Genomic DNA, 25,666 nt, shown 5'->3' with positions numbered 1-25,666 from the left:
ATGACAAAAAAAATGTTTATTTTACAATGATTTTTAAAATGTTTGTTATAGGTGGACACTATTTGTTTATTGAATCCTGGTTTGTGTAAAGATTTCATCTGAGCAGGGAAAATTGTGCATTTGGGTAAAAAAAAAACAACATAATTTTTTAAACATTTACTACAAATAGGCGAACATGATTTATTTTATTTGTTTTAATCATAGTTTCTGTAAAGAAACCGATTGAGCATGGCCAATTTTACATTAGAAATGACAAGAAAATAAAAAAATATACGTTTCTAATACGTTTTTTTTAAATTATTTTATTATTACAAAAATATACATATATTTTTTTAATTGTATTATATTAACTCATTATTATGTTATTTAAGACTGACCGCTTCTATGTTAGCTACCTCTCTTTGTTTATAATGTATTTTTTCTGCTGGATCTACTCTTTATTCTATGCTGCAGCTGTTACATATACTGTAATATTGTACATGGTAATTGGGATTTGTAATATATTGTATACATTATATAATAATATAATATATCAGTTTATATTATATACTGTATATATAAAATGTAAATATTACATATGTTATATTTTATATTGCTACTTTGGTCTACTTTATACCTTTTGTTTTCGCCCTCTTTTTGTGCATTATCCTTTCCATCCTTTGTAACTGAGCTACTGTGTGGAACAATTTCCCTTGTGGATTATTAAAGTTTGTCTAATAAAGTCTAAGTCTAAATTAAGTAACTGAGTCACCTTTCTGCCACTCAATCACAGGGTTTCCCACACATTCATTTATTTGTGGCGGTCCGCCATGAAAGAATTACGTCCGCCACAAAAAAAAAAAAAAAAAAAAAAAAAAACAATTTAAAATTAAAAAAAAAAATAAAAAATAAAAATAAAAATATATATATATTTTTTTGTCCTCTCCAGCTTCTCAGGCAAATCATATAGTTGATGTAGATGCCCATATCGGCTGTTCAGATTTACTTTACAAAAGAGGGTATACTTCTCTTGTTGCCTTATTTGTATTTGACTTTATTAAATGTATTTATATTAGAAACACAACATGTGTATATAACAAAGGGTGCAAAGTCTGCAGGGAGTAGGAAACACATGGTTAAGTGTAGGGAGTAAAACTGATGGCAGTCTAAAGTTCAAGATTTTTGGAGCTCTTTGTTCAGTGGATCAGATGTTTGATGAAGCTCCGTGTCTATCTACCACCACTATTGTTTTCTGTTTATTTGTTACTGACTGTGGCAGGACACCTCTGCCTCTGTTTCACTTTACGTTGCTGGTAAATAATATGGTTGTAGTAGTAGGCTAAAGTTAAATTATTTAATATGCACTAATTAAAGGGGCAGAGCTTTGAGACATTTTAGCTTTTATATTTTATAAGATATATTATTTGTAAGAACCACAATTAATAAATATATTTCAGTGAATAACTTATTGTTCAAATCTGTATATAAATATGTACATAAAGTGTTGTAATTATATGGTAAAATGGATGGATGGATGGATGGATGGACGTTTAAAACAAAACTGTTATTATTAATTAGTAAGTATACATTTTTTGAGCCTTTTTATAGAAAATCAAATCATTGTAGTAAATTATGCAAATTACTCAATGATGTAATGGTGACCACGCCCATAGCCACGCCCCCACCACCACAGGTATCTTGGCAGTTTATGGGAAACACTGAATCAGCACAGTGTGCATGACCGTTTTTTTTACCTGACACAATTTCTGCCTAGCAACAAGAGCCTGTGTCAAAATCCTCATGTAATCAAAAAAATATAAAAAATATGTCCAGCCTTAGACACAATGGGCTGGAACCAGGGTCTACAAATTATCAAAGCAGTGCTGCACAATGGGCTAAAAACCATGAGGCTGTCGACTCATGATACAGCACAGCTCTTAAGGCGCCGGTAGGTGAGGTTTTCACACAACGTACTGCGGCACAGCCACACGAGCTGGCATCCGTTACACATGTCCATCAAATTGAATGTTTTATTGACGTTTGACAACACCTACCTCAAACATTGTGGATAAACCAACACCACTACTGATTTATATACAGCGCATCCATAAAAGTATCACGATTGGTAAATGCAAATGTGTTGTTATTCGCCAAGTGTTATCATAATAAATGTAGGGCGTGGATATTTGTCACACTCGCACACAAACACAATCAAGCGGACTCACTGCATGGCGAGCAATTCCGTCTTGTCATCGTGGCTCTCGCCCCCTAAATGAGAGGAAGCATAGGACCAATTAGGCGCCAACAGAGGAGCTGTGTTTGTCGTGTCGTCTCTTACGTCCGCTAAACTTGGCCAGCAGTCGCTGAGCCAACGCCGAGCTTTGTGCCAGCTGATCTCTGAAGCTCTGACCCATGTAGTAGTCCACATCGTTGGCCCGCAGCAGCTCCTCAAACGCCTAGTGGTGTCAAAGAGAGACAATTTTACAGGAGCGGACAGGAGATGGCAGCAGACTGTGTTTGACAGCACCTTGGTGGTGTCTCCCAGATGTTGGCTGAGGATTTGGGCGACTCCTTGGCCTTCTCTGATCCTCTGCCTCAGGTGGGAGAGCTCACGAGCCTGGGCTTGGATGAGGGAGTTGTACTTCCTGGAATAAGAGCAGGAAGAGGACATATTAGACATGCACATATGTTTTATAACAGTTCCATCAAACATATAGTACAGGCCTGGGCAACTATTTTGATTCGGGGGCCAAATTTAGAGAAAAAAATGTGTCTGGGGGCCGGTATATCTATTTTTAGGAACACTAATACAAAACCTCACAATAATGTCTGATTGAATGCTAAAAACATTATGACAGACCGCCTTAAAAAACGGAATGGAATTTTAAATGTTTTTACTGAATGAGACACCCAGAATGTACATGAAAATAAAGAATGTGGGATTTACAATATTAACTATGAAGGATAAAACACGGAATATTGACAACATATGAACGTCACACCCCCTCTCGATCGACATATTTTACAATCAAGCGAAACGCAACAAAAATGCAACAAACACAGTAAAATATGAACGCAAAGGGTAAAAAATAAACCCACCTACAATCTGATGTATCACTAAGCTTTAGGACTTTGTTGTAAGAATCTCCTTCCACGTCTGTCCCTGACACCCGTATTTCAGGCTGGCCGCTCTGGAAAATCTCTGTGGAAACGCTCCCCACCCACACTGCTTGGTGCCTCTTCCGAGCTGCTGTGACTTACATTACCTTAGTAACTAATTAGATTACCATAGTAACTACTTAGATTACCATAGTAACTAGTCTATCATGCATAAGTGCAGATTCCAACCATTGAAGTAGGTTGGTACGTTTTTTTTTGCATTTTCACTGTCAGACGTCAAAATAATCTGTTTTCAGCTTGCAAACCATCTTTAACGCAGTCTTTTAATGCATGCTTCTTTTCCAGATTTCCTAAACTCTGCCACATGAATCCATTGTTATTGGGTTTTTTTTAAAATTTATAACACGGATCATATCATGCCCTATTGTGACTATTCAACAGCCCTTAAATAAACGGATCCTTTTATCAAATGCGTAGTAGCAAAAAGCATATGCACTGTTGTGACTATTAAACATCCTTCTTCCTGCAAACTGCCCTTAAAGTCTTAGTTTAAAAAAATAAATCATATCATGCACTATCGTGATTATTAAACATCATTTTACCTGCAAAAGGACCTTAATCAAGTCTGGTTTTAAAAAATTCGTAGTAGCAAGAAACATGATGCTCCATCGTGACTATTCAACATACCATACCATACCAACTTTATTTATAAAGCCCTTTAAAAACAAGCACAGTTGAAAAACAAAGGGCTGTACACCACAAATAAATACGGGCAAAGGGCAGACTAAATAATAACATTTAAAACAGAAATAAAAATACACATTTAAAAAGCAAATATAAATTACCCTAAGAACAGTTTGTTAGATAAAAAACAGTTTAAAAGTTAAAACGGTTCAAAAAGTTAAACGCTAAAAACTGTTTAAAGTCTCATGCTGGGTTAAAAGCCAGTGAATAAAAATGGGAAGAAGGGGCCAGTCTGACATGGAGAGGGAGATCGTTCCAGAGTTTGGGACCCGCAACAGAGAAGGCTCTGTCCCCTCTGAGCTTGCGCTTTGTTTTGGGTACATCCAGGATCAGCTGATCAGCTGACCTGAGGGACCGGGTGGGAGCATAGAGATGGAGCAGCTCAGAGAGGTACGGTGGGGCAAGACCACGTAAGGATTTAAAAACGAGTAAGATAATTTTAAAATGGACTCTAAAAGACACAGGCAGTCAGTGAAGGGAGGCTAAAACAGGAGTAATGTGCTCTCTTTTTCTTGTGTTTGTTAAAAGTCGGGCAGCTGCATTTGGGACCAGCTGCAGACGTGAGAGGGAGGACTGACTAATTCCAAAATACAAAGAGTTACAGTAATCCAGCCGAGATGTGATAAAGGCATGTATTACTGTCTCTGTGATTACTTTTTGCTGTAAACGGCCATTAACCAAAAGCAGGCTTTAAATAAACGGATCCTTTTATCAAATGCGGAGTAGCAAAAAGCATATGCACTGTTGTGACTATTAAACATACTTCTTCCTGCAAACTGCTCTTAACAAAGTCGTTGTTTTAAAAAAATAATCATATCAACAAGAAGCATATCATGCACTATTGTGACTTTTTGACATAATTTTCCTCCAAACGGTCCTTGACGAAATCAATCCTTTTATTAAATGCATAATAGCAAGAAGCATCGTGACTATTAAACATCCTTCTTCCTGCAAAACGACCTAATTTGTTTTCTAAGAAAAAAATCAAAGTAGCAAGAAGCATATCATGCACTATTGTGATTATTAAACATAATTTTACCTTGCAAAAGGCCCTTAACCAAGTCTGCTTTTTAAAAATTCATAGTAGCAAGAAACCTATCATGCTCTATCGTGACTATTCAACATCGTTTTTGCTGCAAACGGCCATTAACCAAATGCAAGCCTTAAATAAATGGATCCTTTTATCAAATGTGTAGTAGCAAAAAGCATATGCACAGTTGTGACTATTGAACATTCTTCTTCCTGCAAACTGCCCTTAACAAAGTCTTTGTTTTAAAAAAAAAAATCATATTGACAAGAAGCATATCCTGCACTATTGTAATTTTCCTGAAAACAGTCCTTAACGAAATGAATCCTTTTAGTCTTGTTTTTTAAACTTGATAACAGTAAGAATGTCATACTCTATCACAACTATTCAATACCGTAATTTAAAGCCCATAACCAAGTCTTTATTTTTAAACTTGATAACAGTAAAAATGTAATGCACTATCATGACTGATTAACACATTTTTCGAGAGGTTTTCTCTCCCCATCTTGTATGCATTACAGCATGTGAAATGCAACGTGTTTTACTGACAACCACAACAAATCTCTCTATTCATTTTAACAAACAGCCCATCATGCACTGTCACTACTAATCGTACGAATGTTCATTATTGTATATTCTTCTCCGGCTGTCGTAGTCAATTCATTGCCCTTTTTACTTCGATCATGCAATACCAGCGTAGCCTATATTTGTCCGCAGATTGATTTTGGCACAAAATAAACCCAGAAGTTGAAAAATGACCCAGGAAAAACGTGCTGTATGTGTTTGCTCTGATGACGCAATGGTACAACCAACACAAGCCGGAGCAGGAGCTTATTTCAGCTTTAAACTCACCCAGGCCAAGTTGCACATTTCTCTTCATCCGCGGAACCCTTCTCCTCCATCTTGGAGCTCTTCAGCTGTGCCTCCAGTGACGCCACACGTGCCATCAGCTCCTGCAGGTCGCGACCAGGCTTGGACTTGGATGAAGTGCCTTGGGTGTCGGACACCCAGCCTTCGTCCTCCTCCGCGCCACCTTGCGCGGGGGACATCTCAAACGCCCAGTTTACCTTCAAAACAGAAGGTGAACCACTCTGAGATGTTTTTCGTGACGATGGGTGAATGAGCAGAAGCGCGGTGCTACCTTGCGGGGGGTCCGCTCCAGGCTGGAGGCGTAGTCGCTGGTGGCCGAGAGCGAGCGCACACGCATTTGAAGCCCACGTATCACTTTGTGGCAGCGGGTCAGCTGAGAGCGCAGATCTTGGACCAAGTGCTGCAGAGGTGACTCATGCCCTATTTCATCACAGAAGCCTCCATTTTTTCCTCCTCCGTTACCCTTGTACCAGCCTCCGCCCACGCCCTGGAAGTCCTGCTGGTGAGACAGCGACGTGCACATCTCCAGGTCGTCAAACTCTGCGGAATTAGAGAGAACGTATGATCAGTGCATGCTGCTCACCCGATCTCGCCAGTAGGATTTGAAGGGTGTGTCACCCGGGCTGCTGGCGTCCTCCCTCTCCGCTTCGTTTTCGCTGCGACCGCACGTCTCGTAGCCCAGATCCTGCAGATCCACCTGGACCTGCTTACTGGCCTGCTGCACCGACGTCTCAGCTGCACACGCCAAACACTCAAGGTCAAGGTCAAGGTGTCTTTAATTGGTACGCGAAGGTAAAATAGTTGTGCAGGCATTCGTAATTCAGCGTCAAGACAGAATGAAGCGAGCACACACAAATTATCCAAAACATAAACATATTTTAAAAATCCACAAATGATCACCAGTATACACTGTAGAGCAGGGGTGTCAAACTCATTTTAGCTCAGGGGCCGCATGGAGGAAAATCTGTGCACACGGTCTATTAAAATCATGGCATTAAAACTAAAAAATAAAGACAACTTCAGATTGTTTTCTTTGTCTTACTTTGGCCAAAAATAGAACAAACTCATTCTGAAAATATTTTAATCAAAATATAGAAAAAAATACCGGCAACTGTAAAGTTTAGATCCATGAAGGAAAGAAGAACGTGAATGAATGTTTATAGCTGAATACATTTACATGTGCATAAAATGTTGTTTTCTTTTGTATTATTTTTTAAAATGATTCAAGTAACGTTTATGACAACCTTTTTCCAAAACACAATATACAATGTGAGCTACAACAGGATAATGCATACATTTATAATTTGTTTTCAAAACGCTTACAAAAAAGTGGGACCCCAAAACTTTACTGTGGGACCCCATTTTTACGACTTGATGGGGTTGGGACCCCATTTTGAAAATTACTAGCGCCAACACTGATGGAGTATTGGTGTGTGCAAAACAGCGGCAGGCGGCTGTGGCCTCCGGGCCGGTTCTAATACTAATCAAATATCATCCTAGGGGCCATAGATCATTCATTCTTGCCTTGACTTTGACACATAGGCTGTTGAACAATAATATATTATACCTAGTAAAACAATAAAATCATTGTGATTAAAGTGCTATGGCATAATAAATAAATAAAATCACCATGTGATAGCCTTATTTAAGCATGTGATGGCAGCCATCAAATCATGTACGCTTATTATATTAGATTTTTTTTACAAAAGTGAGGCTGCACCACTCACTAATCAGGTCCTTCAGCTGCTCGGCCTGAGCGTGGACGGTAGCCTCGGACACCATCAGCCTCTCCTGCAGATCTTGGTTCTCGGAGCAAAGTCGTGCCGACTGCTGTTGGAGATCCTGCTCTGCCTCGCTAACACGCTCCAACCCCTGCAACAGGAAAGCGACGAGTCGGCGATGACCGCATCACATGACCTGAAAGTCTAAGTTACCTTGTCATCGTCTTCCATGTCGTCCTCCTCGGTGTCGTCATCTTCCTCCCAGCTGTGATTGTCCGTCGTCACTTCCTGGTGTACTTTCAGGAACTGGTTCTCCTTCTGAAGCCTCTGCAGTGCGCTCCTTTGAGCAACCACAATGTTACCATGACAAGTTGCAGTAAAAAGTTCTCCCAGGGGAGTAAATACACACCTCATGTGGTCCACTGAGGCGTATCCGTCCCGCTGCAGCTGCCACTTGATTTCTTTTAGCTCCAGTTCAAACGTCTGATGAACGTCCGTCTGCGTGGCCAGGCCACCTTCCAGTCTACACAGCCTTTCTGACGCCTGCAAAGACATTTTACTGTGAAGGGTGCGGTTACACTGCTGGCATGTTCATCTGAACTCTGGTGTGCACCAAACAAGTGGGCCCAGACCGCACAAGAGATGCGTCTCTGTTCGTTTGCATGTGGAGTCTAGTGCGGTTCTCTTAAGCTCAAATGTTAACACGGGCCGGAGTTACGGTAAAATGATGATGATGATCAGGGTTTCCCCTTCATGTCATCGACCGCCACAACATTTTTATTACCGCCACTCCTTGGAAATAAGTTTGTTGTTTTACTTGAAAACAAATTTAAGTAATATACCATATTTTTCGGACTATAAGTCGCAGTTTTTTTCATAGTTCGGCGGGGGGTGCGACTTATACTCAGGAGCGACTTATGTGTGAAATTATTAACACATTACCGTAAAATATCAAATAATATTATTTAGCTCATTCACGTAAGAGACTAGACGTATAAGATTTCATGGGATTTAGCGATTATGAGTGACAGATTGTTTGGTAAACGTATAGCATGTTCTGTATGTTATAGTTATTTGAACGACTCTTACCATAATATGTTACATTAACATACCAGGCACGTTCTCAGTTGGTTATTTATGCCTCATATAACGTACACTTATTCAGCCTGTTGTTCACTTTTCTTTATTTATTTTAAATTGCCTTTCAAATGTCTATTCTTGATGTTGGGTTTTATCAAATAAATTTCCCCAAAAAATGCGATTTATACTCCAGTGCGACTTATATGTTTTTTTTCCTTCTTTATTATGCATTTTCGGCAGGTGCGACTTATACTCCGAAAAATACGTTAAGATATTTTAGCCCCCTGAAGAAATCACACAACGTCCGACGATATATTTAACTTTTATTGCCAATCTTATGATAGCAAACGACACAATTCTTACATGTTTAACCACCCGTGTACACACTTTCGTCTATGTGAGTCCGCACTTCCCCGTAGAACACACAACAACACTTCCTCATTCTCCGCCAAACACATTTCAGGCACAAACAGCGTGTTTAAAAATATGGTAAAAACTGACATTATTACAAACCACACAAACATATTATATATAAATAATATAAGATATTTGAGCCCCCAGAAGAAATCACACAACATCCGAAACTATTTTTAACTTTTATTGCCAATCTTATGATATCAAACAACACAATTCCAACAGGTTTTACCACCCGTGTACACACTTTTGTCTCCGTGAGTCCACACTTCCCCGTCGGACACACAACAACACTTCCTCTTTCTCCACCAATCACCTTTCAGGCACGGATGGTGTGTTTGCAAATATGGGAAAAACTGACATTATTACAAACCAGGCGAACATAAAACATTACCATCAGCAGGCTGTTACAGTTTGAATGGATATAATATATATATACATATATATATATATATATTAGGGCTGCAACGATTAATTTGATAATCGATTAATCTGTCGATTATTACTTCGATTAATCGATTAATAATCGGATAAAAGAGACAAACTACATTTCTATCCTTTCCAGTATTTTATTGGGGAAAAAAACAGCATACTGGCACCATACTTATTTTGATTATTGTTTCTCAGCTGTTTGTACATGTTGCAGTTTATAAATAAAGGTTTATAATAAAAAAATTAAAAAATTGCCTCTGCGCATGCGCATAGCATAGATCCAACGAATCAATGACTAAATTACCGTAATTTCCGGACTATAAGCCGCTACTTTTCCCCCTCGTTCTGGTCCCTGCGGCTTATACAAGGGTGCGGCTTATTTACGGCCTGTTCTTCTCCGACACCGACGAAGAGGATTTCGGTGGTTTTAGTACGCAGGAGGAAGACGATGACACAATGATTAAAGACTGACTTTTCATATACCGGTAGGCTGGTTATTTTGATAACGTACAGGCAAGCACTTTGTATTACTTTGCACCATTGTATTATTTGTACTCTGCACGAATGCTGTTCGCCATGTCAAAGATGCGAAAGTTTGATTGAATGATTGAAAGATTTATTGTTAATAAATGGGACGCTTTGCGTTCCCAAACAGTCATCTCTGTCCCGACAATCCCCTCCGTGGTAGCAGGAACCCCTATATACTACGGTAATTAAACATCAAAACCCTGCGGCTTATAGTCGGGTGCGGCTTATATATGGAGCAATCTGTATTTTTCCCTAAATTTGGCTGGTGCGGCTTATAGTCAGGTGCGGCTTATAGTCAGGAAATTACGGTAATTGCCAACTATTTTTATAATCGATTTTAATCGATTAGTTGTTGCAGCCCTAATATATATATACTGTATATATATACAGTACAGGCCAAAAGTTTGGACACACCTTCTTATTCAATGCGTTTTCTTTATTTTCATGACGATTTACATTGTAGATTGTTACATCAAAACTATGAATGAACACATGTGGAGTTATGTACTTAACAAAAAAAGGTGAAATAACTGAAAACATGTTTTATATTCTAGTTTCTTCAAAATAGCCACCCTTTGCTGTGATTACTGCTTTGCACATTCTTGGAATTCTCTCGATGAGCTTCAAGCACACCTGTGAAGTGAAAACCATTTCAGGTGACTACCTCTTGAAGCTCATCGAGAGAATGCCAAGAGTGTGCGAAAAAGTAATCAGAGCAAAGGGTGGCTATTTTGAAGAAACTAGAATATAAAACATGTTTTCAGTTATTTCACCATTTTTTGTTATGTACATAACTCCACGTGTTCATTCATAGTTTTGATGCCTTCAGTGACAACCTATAATGTAAATAGTCATGAAAATAAAGAAAACGCATTGAATGAGAAGGTGTGTCCAAACTTTTGGCCTGTACTGTACTTGTTAAATAAAACCACTGCCTTGTTTTATTGAATACTTGGGCCAACTATGCTACTGTATAGTAATGTTGGTCATTATGGTGGTACTTGGAGAGCCAAGTGTTTTCTCAGGTGCTTCTTGGTGAAGAAAAGTTTGAGAACCACTTTTTTATGTTTATTATCATTAATTGGATATATTATTAGATATAATGCTAATTAATAACCTATACCACAAAACTAAGATTTTGTTCAAATGGCTTAGCAACAGCATTTTGGCCCACATTGGATAGGTTTTTAAAAACAATTTTTTTTTAGCATCCGCACACTTTAAAAGTATATTTTAGAAGCTTTAGGTGAAATTTAGGATGGCAAATATAGCAGAATTTTGAAGCATGTATTTCACCAAGCAGATGAAAAATTGTTTTGGAATGTTTGAATATGTCAGGCAAGCTTCCCAATCAAGTTACTGTGCAGCCTTCCGTCCCATGACAAAATTACCGGTGTGAACAATAAGTGAACCGCACCAAAGTAACCTTTTTAAAATGTTCGGTGGGGATCAGCGTAGCCAACAAACATGTGTGGACACAGCAAAAGCCAGTGTGTTAAAACAAATATAAATTCAACCTGATTGGAAGCCAAACTGGCAGACGTCCATTTATCCTCCTCCTCTATGCTGTCTGTGAACTCATCACTGCTGCCGTCTTCATCGTCCCCCTCCTCTACCTTCTCCTCCTCTTCTGAGCTGTGATCTGGAAACACAACCACCACGTTAAGTCACGATTAATTTCTCCTCAAGTCCTCCTATTCCTATCATTTTCTACACGCTTCCTGCTCTACTCTCGCCACATAGACAGCTCTGACTTGCAGTCACAGGACTGTGGGGGAAATGTTATGTCATCTCTTTCCAGCCGGCCAAAACACACACACACACACACACACACACTCAGTCAGGGTGGAGCAAACAGACCAGTGTGTGTTTCTAAAAAGCAGTGAAGAAAAATATAGCTGGCCTTTGGACTATACAGCCTTGCACTGGCAGTGAAATGTGGTTTCACCTGCATAATCTAATAAACTGGATCAAAAATGCATAACAAAGCTGTTTTGATTGGTTATTAAGGGGGTGTAGTTTTGTTTTTAGTATTTTGCCACTTTGGTGAAGCTAAATATTGCAGTTTTTTTGCTATGTGAGTGTAAGAGACGTCCAATCCTCAACGTGTCATCCCGGACGAAGCCCCCAAATTGATCTACCACTGCCACACTTCTTGAAAGGCTCAGGTGTACTTAATAATGGTGGCCACTTAAAAAAATGCTATCCTCAGCACAAAATGGCTTCTTTAGGATAGGGCTGAGGCTGATTTATACAGTACAGGCCAAACGTTTGGACACACCTTCTCATTCAATGCGTTTTCTTTATTTTCATGACTATTTACATTGTAGATTGTCACTGAAGGCATCAAAATTATGACACCTGTGAAGTGAAAACCATTTCAGGTGACGACATCTTGAAGCTCATCGAGAGAATGCCAAGTGTGTGCAAAGCCGTAATCAGAGCAAAGGGTGGCTATTTTGAAGAAATTAGAATATAAAACATGTTTTCACTTATTTCACCTTTTTTTGTTAAGTACATAACTCCACATGTGTTCATTTATAGTTTTGATGCCTTCAGTGACAATATACAATGGAAATTGAATAGGAAGGTGTGTCCAAACTTTTGGCCTGTACTGTACTTCTTTTGCACAAAACTTCCATTACGTGGTAGCATGGAAGTGTAGCGCACTGTGAGATGATTGTGTTTGTACTTTTGCTTTTTTAGCGTTCCATTTGGGGAATCACAGTCATGCAGACATAAAAATGCATGGCACATTTTCATGCAGCACGGAGAAGGGACACACAGAGGAAGACATATTTGACGTGACAATGTACTTTTTGTACTTTGCTTTATGCTGTCAAATTAATAGTGAGGGATGGGAACCAGGGTTTTTATAGGGGAGAGTTGTGGCGTTCCCACACCAGATTAAATTGAATTGGGACAAATTCCCAGTAAACACAATGAAGAAAGTGATTTTTGTGTAACAGAAGAAAACAGCACGTTTATTTTTCTTGCATTAGAAATACAAAACGTTTTGACAAGGAATGTTTTAAGGAGAGCTTTCAAGGTGATGTATCTAGAAATATAGAAAGTATCTTCCTAAACAAGTTGTTGTCTAACAAGGTCCCATGCAGTTCAATCTAATAACCTAAAACTGGCACATACTACCCTTGTTTGGATTTCTACGGGCCCTGACCTGGACAAAGAAATGGCGTCAAAACAAATGACGGGTGGTGAGATGCTGCGCTCTACGTAAGGCATGGGCTGGCGTGGCTCCACAAGAGTTCAACTTGGTGAGAGACGGCACACAGAAATGGCAAAACAGAACAATTTGCACTTTCAACGCAAAATGCAAGCAGTTGTCTACTAAAAGCCATAAAAAACATATTCACAACACCGAATAACATATTAATAAAGAAGACTCCATAGAAGTTAGGTTTAGCAGGCTTGTGCAACATTGCTATATCTAAATGAGGGTTAAATCTTCTTATTTAAGGTCTGGGCACATGTTTTTTGTTTTGAATGCGTAAAGCTGCTGTGTCCACACATAGCCCATCATTTGTGACAGCGCCCCCCGCTGGCCCGGAGGCTCAACCGTTCCCACCTCCTAAGTCAGGCTGCCTTTTAGCGGCCCTTTCCAGCTGGAGGGCCGTGTTCTGAGTGCGAGTCAGGATGTCGTCCAGTTGTCCACGGAGCGCTTGGACCGAGTCGAGTTGCGTGTGGAGGGCCAGTGTCTTCTCTGAACTGCTGCTGGAAAAGACGAGCAGAATTGGAAACGGGGCCTTTACAGAAAAATGGTCACATCTGCAACTTTTTATTATGATCCTTCTTCTTTGTACTTTAAACAGTTTCTTAAAGTGGATCATATTGGTCCTTTGTTTTATTTCTTTATTTAATCCATCCCACCATTTAATTCCACATACTGATACACTAAAGGTTTTAAGTGTTGTACGTGCATACAAATGTTTTAAGTTACATTTTTATCTGAGATTGTATTTCTCCTCTTTTGTTGAGAAGAATTGTTGTATGTCAGGGGTGCCCACACTTTTTCTGCAGGCGAGCTACTTTTCAATTGACCAAGTGGAGGAGATCTACCTCATTCATATATATAATGTATATTGATTTATTTATGAAAGAGAGGTTTTTGTTAACAAGTTATATGTGTTTAATGATAATACAAGCATGCTTAACACATATAGATTCCTTTCTTTCATGAAGACAAGAATATAAATTGGTGTATTACCTGATTCTGACGACTTGCATTGATTGGAATCAGAAAGTAGTGATGATAAAGTCCACATTTTCAAATGAAAGTGGTTGCTTTTTGCCATCTAATTTGTCCAGCTTCCATACTCGTTTTTATAAACTTTACAAGAAATACATTGACAGCAAACTCCGTAGCTTGCTAGCCTGTGCACGCTAGATTTCTGAGACTCTTATTTTGTTAGCGCAGGCAAGATGAAGCAGCGCTTTTATTGTGAAGACAGAAACTGTGCAGTCAGAGTTTTGACAGTCTGTTGAAATAAAAAGTATTTCTCGCCTTAATGTCTGTAATTTTTTCTTAATAATGATCTGGCAGCAGCCAGAGTCATTTCACAAGACCCTCAGGTGCCGTGAATGTCAATCAAGAGACGGAAGTGATGTCTTAGTGAAGATTGATGATCGCTAATCTTTAGGTCTACTTTTTTAATACCTGGCTGGCGATCGACTGACACACCCTCCACCATCCACCACTAGCTCGCGATCGACGTAATGGACACCCCTGCTGTACGTTCTTGGGTAGCAGGTTATAGTTTGCTTTGTGCATAATTTTGGCTGTTTGCAAATTCACCATATCGATGAACTTCAGTATTTTTGATTCAATAAATAAAAGGCTTTTGAATGTTCCTTACATCCAATATTGATATTTTATTTAGCTATAAAACATCACAAATATTTTATTATGGTGCAGTGTAATTCTCCACTGCTGCAACACATCTTGCATGGCTGTGCAGGTGTACCTAATGTTGCACCTGCCATCAGTATCATCCCTACCCGTCACTGTTAGAGTGAATGAGGCTCTGGTACAATATCTTCTCGGCCCTCAGGGCACCGTTCAGCTTGTGGTACTCGGACACCAGCTGCTCCAGCACACGCTAGGTAAAGCACGCATCAAAAGTTATTAATGGGGCAGATTCATGGTGACATTTTTGGGAATGAAGCAACAACATACTTGGTGATCAATGCTTTCTGTCGGGGAAGATGCGTTGGCCTGCCTGGCGGCTAAAGAGGAACGCAGGTCAGAGAGCTCCTTCTGAAGAGTGAATGAAAATAGCATTATATACCTGGAACAAAAAGACCGCTTATATGTTGATAGGGGAGGACCTGGGCTTCCTTGTCCTTCTTTAGCATTAACTGCAGCTCTTCTTGGAGAACCTTCATCTCCGCCTCGCTCTCTGGTGATGACTGCAGCATCGCCTCCTCTTGGTTTCCCATCAACTCCTGATGAAGGTACGCAGTGAATATATATATTTATATATATATAAAAATAAAAACAGTTGAAGGAGAATACCTTGATGAAGGCTTCCTTCTCTCGGAGGAGACTTTGTAGATGCTGCACGTCTCCTCCCGTCTCCATCTCTTTGTCTCTTCTGACCTCACTCAGCTCCTGTTCCCTTAGCGACAGCTGCCTGCGCAACTCTTGCAGCTGATTGGTGCGCTCGCCTATCACCAATGACAGCCTGTACGAATTGTCCTAAGACAAATAAAAGGATGATATGTAAAAAAAAATGCCAGTGTGGTACTAAAGGGAAAACCATCTGCACAATATGATGAATGCAGTACTCAAGCTGTTTCAAATAGATAATGCTCAGCTTTGATTTGCACTGTGGACGGCCTAAAATCTCTATCACCATGTAAATTCCAGCCGCCTGCAATAACTCAAGCACACCTGTGAAGTGAAAACCATTTCAGGTGACTACCTCTTGAAGCTCATCGAGAGAATGCTAAGAGTGTGCGAAAAAGTACACAGCGCAAAGGGTGGCGATTTTAAAGAAACTAGAATATAAAACATGTTTTCAGTTATTTCACCTTTTTTAGTTAAGTACATAACTCCACATGCGTTCATTCATAGTTTTGATGCCTTCAGTGACAAACTACAATGTAAATAGTCATGAAAATAAAGAAAACACATTGAATGAGAAGGTGTGTCCAAACTTTTGGCCTGTACTGTATATCACAAAATATTATTTTGGTATGATGATAGAACCATTTCAGAATGAGGCTCCTCATTTTGTTGCTGAGGTATGAGGTAACATTTTGTCAAAACTACTTGTTCATTTACTGATAACATCTAGTTACTTTCTGTTGCAACATGTGTCTATCTACTTTTTTGTTCAAATGAACGCTTATTCTAATGTTGTTTGACTACTTTACATTAGTTTTGGGTGATACAACAAATGTGGTTATCAGTCCAATACCAAGAAGTTACAGGGCAGTATTGGTCATACCAATGCTGATACTGATGACTTCAAATTTATAAGATCATTGATCAATTTTTGATCACAATTATAATCCAACAAAAACAAAGGATGGCAATAAATACTATCAAATATTTACGTTATTTCCTACCATTGGCTCTGATTTAAATAATTTGTTTTTTTCCCTTAGAGTCCTCCTGTGTGCAGGAACTTATTACTGAGTTTGTAAACTATAACAAAAAAGACAACAACATTTTTTATAATAAAAATATTGCTTTAAACACTGTAGTAGACCATATACTGATACTATGATTGGTATTGTTACAGTCTTTACATTCTTACTGTCATTACATTCAAAAGCTCTAGCTCAGTGGTCAGCATTTCCTTCTAAGGTATGTAGTGTAGCATGTCCACATATTACTCATCCTTTAGAGATGATATTTGTAAAACATGTAGTTTATTTGCTGCCATGGAGGCAAGGATTGCTGATTTAGAAGTGGCTTTGCCCTGTGTAGCCAAGGCAAGGCAAGGCAACTTTATTTGTATAGCGCTTTTCATACACAAGGCAGACTCAAAGTGCTTCACAGACAACAAAGTGAAATGAAGGAAAATAAAAGCAAAATTAAAATGCAGACAATAAAAATAAAAACAGTGCGGACATTGAAAGTTAAAAGATTAAAAGATTTAGCTGAAAGCTAAGGTGAACATAAAAGTCTTCAGTCTAGTTTTAAAAGTAGTCAGAGTTGGGGAGAGTCTGACATCTTCAGGAAGCTTATTCCAGCTATTTGTTGCATAGTCACTGAATGATGCGCTCCCTTGATTTGAGTTTACTCTGGGAACCGCTAACAGATTGGTCTCAGAAGATCTTAGTGATCTAGAGGGCTTATATAGTGGGAGCATATCAGTGATATAATCCGGCCTTAGACCATGTAGTGATTTATATGTGAGCAGGAGGATTTTGAAATCAATTCTCTGATGTACAGGGAGCCAATGTAAGGATTTAAGAATTGGTGTAATGTGCTCACATTTTTTGGTCTTTGTTAGAACTCTAGCAGCAGCGTTCTGAACAAGCTGTAGCTGCCTGACAGTTTTTTTGGGGAAGACCTGCAAGGAAACCATTACAATAGTCTAGCCTACTGGTAATAAAGGCATGTACAAGTTTTTCAAAGTCTTTAGCTGACATGAGCCCTCTAAGTCTTTTTACATTTTTGAGGTGATAGTAGGCCAATTTTGTTACTAATTTGATGTGACTGTCAAAATGTAAATCAGAATCTAAAATAACCCCAAGATTTCTGGCTTTATTTGAGGTTTTCATGTGTAGGGGCGTTAACTGCTATCTCGCTAGCAAGAATGCTACAGTGCATTGAGGACGTGTTCGCTCTCTTGTCACTGTCAAATTTAATGCAGTATATGTAAACATGCATTATCACAATGTAACGGCCACAATTATCATTTATATTGCATATCTCCATAATTGGCACTGTTAGAGGGTTATTAACTTAACAATGTTGATAACCTCGTACCTAATTGAATGTGTGTGTTGTATTTATGTGGGGAGTGATACCTGCAGGTATTGGTCTTTGGAGCTGAGGTTGCTGAGTAGATCCGCCACCTGCGTTTGGTGTTCATTCGACTGGCGGCTGCGGTCCGACAGCAACTCCTGGAAGAGCTTCTCCTTCAGCTGCAGCCGAGCCTTCAGCTCCTCCACCACCTCGGTGGGGCCAGCCTGAACTCTAGCAACCAGTGCTGCCGTCAACTCCTGCACACATGCATAAAGGCGTTCACGGATTTTTGTTTTTGGCGAGCAGACACCAATTCACCAGTGTCACCTGTGTTTCGTTGCTGCGAGCCTGCAGAGCCACGTGTAGCTGGTTGATGATGGTGTCCTTCTCCCTCAAAGTGCCTCTCTCTTTTTCCTCGCTCTGCTGCTTTAACCACTGGAGGTTCCTGTAGGCCTCGGCAGCTTGCTCCAGCTCCAGCTCTTTCCCTCGCACCAAACCGTCCAGGCTCTAAAATGAACACACACTTTATGACAAACCAGCCTAGCAAATCAGGTCGTGTGTGCTGAGGGGAATACCGTGATCGTCTCCTCGTTGTTGGACAGGATGCATCTGAGCCTGTCCAGGTCTCGTTCCTTCTCCTTTAGAGCGAGCTGTAGCGTCCTCACTTGAGCCTCACGCTCATCCAGGCAGTGAAACTTGTCATCGATGGAGCGCTGTGGGCGTAAAACATAATATAAACTATTCAATGTGGTCTAATTCTAATAAGGAAAAAGGAAAAGAAAAATGAAAGAAAAAAAAGTGTATGCATAATTGTGCATTTGAACAATCGTATGTGTGGATATATATATATATATATATATATATATATATATATATATATATATATATGTATATATATATATATATATATACACACATACGCATATATTGGTAAATGCATGTATTTACATGCTTAACAATGCATGTGATCAAGTATTATGATTTTGACCGAGACTCCAGAGCAGTGGTCCCCAAACTACGGATCCGGCCCGCCAGCGTCCAAAATCTGGAAGTCCCCCCCAATTTTTGTATTATTATTATTTTTTTTTTTTTAAAAACCTGTCCTTTCTAATTAATTTTCTACCCCTTGTTACTCTCGGTACCTCCTAGCCGCTCAGGCAAATCATATTGTCTAAAAATGCATTTTCCCATCGATAACGTGACATCATCGCGCTCGCCCGACACTGCGGCTATATATATATATATATATATATATATATTTTTTTTTTTTAAATTTTATTTATATATACAGCCCAGCCCCCGGCCAAATTGTTTTAACCCAATGCTGTTTGGGGACCCCTGCTCTAGAGTCCTTTCTTGTGTTTCTTCATCTCAAGATCGAATTCTTGTTTTTTTGTTTTTTTTCTTCTCTATTTGACATGGACAAAGTGAATGTGGAAAGGGTAGGCATAATAAGCTTTTAGCTTCAGCCTATACATTTTTGGTCAGGAAATGTAAACCAATACATTTATTTATTTATCTGCTATGCACTTGAAGTGTACAGTTTACATGAACTGATGACCAAATAACAACCACTGAATCATTGAATTGAATTCATAGGGGATGCCAATCATTATCTTACTTAGTAGCAATTAGGATATGATAAAGCATGAATAACACAATAAACCCCATCATTTCCCTGGTATGCATGTTTGTATCCTACCTCCAAAGCTCTGTCTCGCTCCTTTATGCGCTCTCTTAGTTTCTCCAACAGTGCGTCTCTTGGTTTGGAGCTTGCTGGTGTCTCCAGCATGTCTGAGTACTCCTACGCAAATAGGCAATTTTAAAAAGCCCTTTGTGTATGTAAATATGCTAAGTGTGAGTAGGGAGGGGCGGGGGTTACCTGTAGTTGTCGCTCCTTTTCCTGCAGAGAGTGTTTCAGCTGTGCGACGCTTCTCTCGTTTTCCTGCACCGCGGTGAGTCTCTCTGCCTCGGCCTCCTTCAGAGCCGCTTCTTTCGCCTGCAGCTCGGAGCGAATCTTCTGCAGGGTGCAGCACAGGTCCTGCAGCACAAAGAACTGAGAATGTAAGCCTGCTTTATCATTCACATCATGCATTCCACGCTGCTTTCGCCTCGGACCTGATTGTGTTTTTCAGTCTCTTCCCGGTGCTGCAGCGCCTCCTGGAGGTCAGCGGTGAGTCTGTCTTTGGAGCAAACCAGATCGTCACCTTGCCTCTGGCACTGGCGGAGGCTCCTTTGACTGGCCTCCAGCTCCAGCCCAAGGGAGAAGAGGGAGCTCTGCACTCCCACAAGCTCTCCCTGCAGCTGGGCAAGTGTCGCTGACTCGCTGACCCCCTCTGGAGCCTAATGAGGGAATACACACCAACATTTTCATATAATGCTTCTGAAGCTGCAGTCAACCACCTTTCCTTTACAAACTAGTTTTTTTAAAACTATGCAATTTTTTTGTCTCTACTTTGCCCACTTGTTATGTTGCCTTTTCCAGTCATGGCTTTCTTCTGATAGGCTTACATAGCCTTGCGCTGATACTAACGCCTCAAACACTTTACAAGCTATTCATTTTTAGTGGCCTATAGTTTTTTAACACAATTTATTTTGATTCTAAAGTGAAGAAAAGTGTTGTTTTCAAAAATACCCATGTAAGTGTGGACATCAGAATCCTCTTTGTTCCCAAGACAGTCATTAGATTTGGGGTGACGGTGCATCAAAAGTACAGGAAATGCAAACAAGTGCAAAAATACAATGATACATTTGAAGGCTAATAGAAAAAATTGCATTAAAATCTTAATGGGCATTTACGAAACAATACCATCATGTACAATCAACAGTAGACTATTGTGTATATATACAGTGTTCCCTCGCTACAACGCGGTTCACTTTACGATGAGCTTCAAGCACACCTGTGAAGTGAAAACCATTTCAGGTGACTACCTCTTGAAGCTCAAGTTGAATTCATGTCCGTTCCCGCCCATTAGGACGTTTCAAAATGTAAAATTGTATCCACCTTGAAGACGGATAATTTTATTTTGAAAGTAAGCCGGATAATAGGTTTGTGCATGACTTCCTTTCATCCAACACAAGCAGATTTTAGGTCAATTGAAACGCCGTGTTGCAGCGACAGGCAAAAATAGAAGCCCTGTATATATTCAGCACAGGGATTTACTGACTTGAATAAAAGCGGAAAGAGATCGCCGCCGTGGCGATGACGTTCCGCAGCCGTTTTGCATCCTGTGGAAATCAGGGGTAACACGATGCATCAACCATGCACTTAAGTCGTACCTTGCTTTGTGCGAGCTGGTTGCGGTGGGCTATCTCTCGCAGCTTATATAATGTCGAGTTCTGTCCCTCGATCAGCTGATAGAGCTCCTGGGCCTTGGAGCAGAATGTACTGTTAGTGAGAGCACATCCAAGGATCAAAACTTTTTTTTTTGTTTAAAAGACATTTACCTCGGTGTCTTTGGTGCTGATGGACTCCGTAAGGTCCTGGATGGTCCTTTCCTGGCTCTGAGCGGCCTGGCGGAGGGATCGCAGCTCACACTCCATCTCGCTCAGCTTCTCCTGCAGCTTCTACGTACGGAGATACGAAGGGGCATGAAGGTGTTCCTCCGAGTGTACGAGCGTGTCCGTCGTACCAGATTGTTGGCCTCGCTCTCGTGGATCTTGGCCTGCAGGGACTGGACCTGCAGCTGGGCCTTCTGCAGCTCGCTGACGCACTGGCTGGCTGCACACTCATACTGGTTCAGCTGGCTCTGCTGCTCCTCAACAAGGTTCTGGAAAAGAGAGACAGAGGTAAGTCAAGCAGAAACAATAAAACAATTAAGCTGGTGTCTTTGTAGCAGATTTTGGAATGTCTGTGGAGCTTTTTGGTCTATTAAATCCGGGAAGGCGAAAAATGCAAGGTTGCAAAGCATTGCTGACGGATTGTGTAATGTTTGTTCAACGTTCAAAACTCTAAGTTCAATGTGTAAAAGCCTCAATAGGACATCGCCTTTACGACATGCATGAGTTAGCACACCCAGAGTGCTCTGTGCGACTGTTATGATTACAAAACACACATGTGCACTCTCTTACTTCTCATTGTTATGACCTTGCTTCAGTCATGAACATACTACCCCACAACAACTTTGGTAGTTATTGCAATCGCTCTTCAAAAAAACACATTGTTGGCGTGACACTGGGTGGCTCACTTTGCCTCGAGGGCTTTGGTTGAAACGAGGCCAGTGGTGGAATCATGTCTTCAACATCAACCCAGTCATAACCCATTTACATCACATGCTCTTATTGTGGAGGGGCAGCTCTGTGAGAGCCTTACAATTCTATCATTGAGGATTGTTCAATTTTAATTTGAAAGGGAAATGAGGTCAAGTGATGAAAAACTAATGGAGACACACTTCCATTTGTTTGTTATTGTTTATGTTTAAAAAAGCCTGTGCTTTAAATGAACAAGGACCTTTTTGTTGCATGCACTCTCACACACACATTAGGCAATTAGGCCATGGCATGGCTGGAAGCTTACTGACTGCTAGTTTAATGTATTCTTCCACGCAGACCCGCAGTACAATGGCTGACATACTCTGCCTGCTTATTGTGATTGCTACATTTTAGCAAATGGAGGTTAGTTTTTGTGGCTAATAAAGCAAAACTGATACTGATTCAAACAATGTTTGATGTTTTTAGTGCCACTATGAAAATAATTTAAAAAAAAATTAACACTATGATCCCTGGCTTGCTTATTGTTATGAGGCATCTTTCTGTAACAACATTCCTGAGGTCTCTGATTGGCTAGAATATTGATTTTTGTGAGAACAGACAACAGAAAAACAAGGGAGAATTTTCCGTTGAATGTTCTGAACTCCTGTTTTCATATTAGTGTAGATCAGGCCTGGGCAATTATTTTGCCTCGGGGGGCCACATTTAGAGAAAAAAATGTGTCTTGGGGCCGGTATTTCTGATTTTTAGGATCACTATGACAGCCCGCCTTAAAAACGGAATGGAATTTTACATTTGTTTTACTGAATGAGACACCCAAAATTTACATGAAAATAAAGAATGTGGGATTTACAATATTAATTATGAACGATAAAACACTGAATATTGACAACATATGAACGTCACACTCCCCCCGTGATCGACATATTATACAATCAAGCGAAACGCAACAAACACAGCGAAATATGAACGCGAAGAGTAAAAAAACCCCACCTACGATCTTTTATACAGTATATCTGATATATCACTAAGATTTAGAACTTTGTTGTAAAAATCTCCTTCCGTGTCTGCCCCTGACACCCACATTGCAGGCTGGCCGCTCTGAAAACACTCTGTGGAAACGCTCCCCACCCACACTGCTTGGTGCCTCGTCTGAGCTGCTGTGACTTAGATTACCATAGTAACTAATTAGATTACCATAGTAACTAGTACATCATGCAAAAGCGCAGATTCCAACCATTGAAATACTTTGTATAGTTCAAGACGTACAGTAATTTAAAAACATCACTGCCCATCATAATGACAGCTACAGTTTCCATCTTAAAGATGTAAAAAAATTATTTGGGAATGTCCAGCGGGCCAAATTGAAAAGCTTAACGGACCGCATGTGGCCCCCGGGCCTTAATTTGGCCAGGTCTGCTGTAGATTAATGCTGCCTGAAGAAGTTGTGCTATAGTGTGGCTCAAATTCCAATTGCAGACTTCATGATTTTCTTGTTCAGACGGAAGTACAGCGCCTCTGCTGGTTTCAGCCAAGTAGTGTACTTCATTTTTGGAATCAATTGCTTTTCCTGGATGGGTCACCTCCCATCCTGCTACAGTACAAATATTCTACTCCTTCATCAACGTGTTATACCTGGTGCGGCTTTGGAGTAGGATACTCTTTGTAAACATCCTCCAAACAGTCGTCCAAATTAGCCAGGTTAAGATCCTGGTCCTCCCCGACATCCAATTGGATCAGAGGCACCTCCAGCTCAGGTGTTGGCACATGGTTCAATCTCTCAGCAACAGGAGTTTCAAAGTCCAGTCCCAGAATTGGATCAGGGAAGTCAAATTTTAGGTGATTGGTGGTCCGTCGAAGCAGCACAGGGAGTTTACTGCCCTTGGCACTCGGGGCCGGCCGGTGGACGGCAAAGCTCTGTAGCAAACAGAGGGCCCAGGACAGGTTTGGTGCAGGGGAGGAATGGCCTTGTGGAGCGCCCTCAGAGGGGGAGTCAGATATCTGCTCTTGTACTAGCTCATCTGTTGTGCTTTCAGGTTGAACATAGTCTTCGGTTGTCTCCAGGGACGCGATGGAGGGGCTGGAGCTTGCTCGTCCGGCTAGCGTGCGGTCGCTATCTGAAGTCCTTGACACATCCTGAGAGCCAGGAACCAGGGTCAGAGAGGAAGGCGGTTCATCTTGCTCCTCCACGTTTCCTTTCTCTTCTACTTCTGGACCACTGCCGCTACCTCCAATGACACTGGCTGAATATCTAGTGGAGGGGCCACAGGAGGTGCTCCGTGCCAGTTTCCTGGGCACCTTACAAACAGCTTCATAGTCAGAGTCTGCCACGCGCAAATGGGAACAACCGCGGCACCTCCGAGGAGTGCAACGGTAAGATCCTGTCACCTCTGACCCGGGGCCAGCAGAAGACTGGTGCTGATGGTGGCAATCTATGCTATCATCCGCCCAGGACTCATACAAAGAGTACACTAGGTCTTCCTGGAGCAGAGCACAATATTTGGCATGAGTAAGGCCTGAAATGTCCACCATCCCATCCCCCGATGGTTCTCCATCCTCAGTGGACACGAGGGCGCTCTCCGAAGAGTTAGTTCTCTTGTACAGGCCGCCGATGCACTGCCTGAGCCGGTGTTTCTCTTGCAGGAGCCGCTGCAGCCGCTCGATGGAGAGGGCTTCCACGCGGGCAATCACGGTGTCGAAGCGGTACATGCGGTCCAGCATGAAGGCGCATTTGGAGCAGGCGAACTCCCCACGCCCGTCCCGGGTCAGCTCCTGGCCGAGGGCGTGAGACAGTAGCACCTGCAGGTTGAGCTTGGCGGTGGGGTGGAAGATCCATCGGCGCTGGTTGCCGTAGAGATCTCGCCCGCAGATGCGACATGTCTCTTTCATTTTGAGGTCCAGCATTTAAAGTGGCATTAATAAGCAGCGCTGCACACAAATATGCATTATGTTTACAGTTTTTAGTATAGGACAGAACATGTTTTCCATTTAACCTCGTTTTAGTCAGTAGCACACTAGTCTAGGTGCATCCTCATTAGCAGGTGTTGTGTCCCCTAGCAACGGACATAGTGACGTAACGTTATAATAAATACCACCAGTCCTTTACAATGTGTAACATTAAAAAAATATATATTCCGTCCTTTTTTCCTTTCGCAGCAAGGCTCTTCTTCGCCATTCATTCAACGGACGGTGACGAGCGGTTCCGACGATGGCTTCATGACAGCGAGCTGTCCACCGCCCTTCAACACAAACACAAGCCGGAAGAAGGCACACCGCAGCAGTTCCGCTTCTTCGTGAAAGGCGTTGATGGCCAAATGAAATATGTCCGCTTCATTTTACAGACTGTGTGTAACAAGAGCAGTCAGGTGCTCGGTGTGGCGCGAGATCTTCCGGAAAATAACGACGAGGCGGACAGAACAAGACCTGCAGCACCGGGGCAAACCATTCGCGGAAAATGGGGGGTGTTTAAAAGTCCTGTCGCTCACACAGGATATCCTTTTTCTTTTAAACCTCAATAAACCCTCCTAAGTCCACCAAAAACAGTGAATTACAAACAACACGCCAAAATGTAAACACTAATGATACTCTTAGTGTGACTTA

At 40.9% G+C, this 25,666-nt stretch overlaps 1 protein-coding gene across 8 annotated transcripts in view; it reads right to left on the bottom strand.

The window, feature by feature from the left end:
• pde4dip (phosphodiesterase 4D interacting protein) overlaps positions 1-25,666 on the bottom strand; it is a 113,737-nt gene that overhangs the window by 27,251 nt on the left and 60,820 nt on the right. For 4 of the 8 annotated variants that reach the window (XM_062022741.1, XM_062022746.1, XM_062022745.1 and 1 more), the window contains exons 1-25: positions 23,702-25,473; positions 21,490-21,627; positions 21,305-21,424; positions 21,137-21,229; positions 19,976-20,200; positions 19,740-19,898; positions 19,560-19,661; positions 18,433-18,570; positions 18,185-18,364; positions 17,920-18,114; positions 15,449-15,631; positions 15,262-15,378; positions 15,110-15,190; positions 14,932-15,032; positions 13,502-13,647; positions 11,433-11,557; positions 7,871-8,004; positions 7,675-7,801; positions 7,468-7,612; positions 6,359-6,475; positions 6,012-6,280; positions 5,723-5,937; positions 2,507-2,624; positions 2,318-2,435; positions 2,205-2,247 (exon numbers count right to left, since the gene is read on the bottom strand). In XM_062022741.1, coding sequence (XP_061878725.1) covers positions 2,205-2,247; positions 2,318-2,435; positions 2,507-2,624; positions 5,723-5,937; positions 6,012-6,280; positions 6,359-6,475; positions 7,468-7,612; positions 7,675-7,801; positions 7,871-8,004; positions 11,433-11,557; positions 13,502-13,647; positions 14,932-15,032; positions 15,110-15,190; positions 15,262-15,378; positions 15,449-15,631; positions 17,920-18,114; positions 18,185-18,364; positions 18,433-18,570; positions 19,560-19,661; positions 19,740-19,898; positions 19,976-20,200; positions 21,137-21,229; positions 21,305-21,424; positions 21,490-21,627; positions 23,702-24,970 — 4,658 coding nt within the window. In that variant the 5' untranslated portion in view covers positions 24,971-25,473. Of the gene's footprint in view, positions 1-2,204; positions 2,248-2,317; positions 2,436-2,506; positions 2,625-5,722; positions 5,938-6,011; positions 6,281-6,323; positions 6,476-7,467; positions 7,613-7,674; positions 7,802-7,870; positions 8,005-11,432; positions 11,558-13,501; positions 13,648-14,931; positions 15,033-15,109; positions 15,191-15,261; positions 15,379-15,448; positions 15,632-17,919; positions 18,115-18,184; positions 18,365-18,432; positions 18,571-19,559; positions 19,662-19,739; positions 19,899-19,975; positions 20,201-21,136; positions 21,230-21,304; positions 21,425-21,489; positions 21,628-23,701; positions 25,474-25,666 lie in introns of those variants that run through there. The other 4 variants (XM_062022743.1, XM_062022744.1, XM_062022742.1 and 1 more) reach the window with 4 other exon arrangements.

Source organism: Entelurus aequoreus, linkage group LG16 (genome assembly GCF_033978785.1).
Source record: "Entelurus aequoreus isolate RoL-2023_Sb linkage group LG16, RoL_Eaeq_v1.1, whole genome shotgun sequence".
Classification (NCBI taxonomy): Eukaryota; Metazoa; Chordata; class Actinopteri; order Syngnathiformes; family Syngnathidae; genus Entelurus; species Entelurus aequoreus.
The sequence above is the reverse complement of the archived record's forward strand: the minus strand, read 5'-3'. Positions and strand labels throughout refer to the sequence as shown.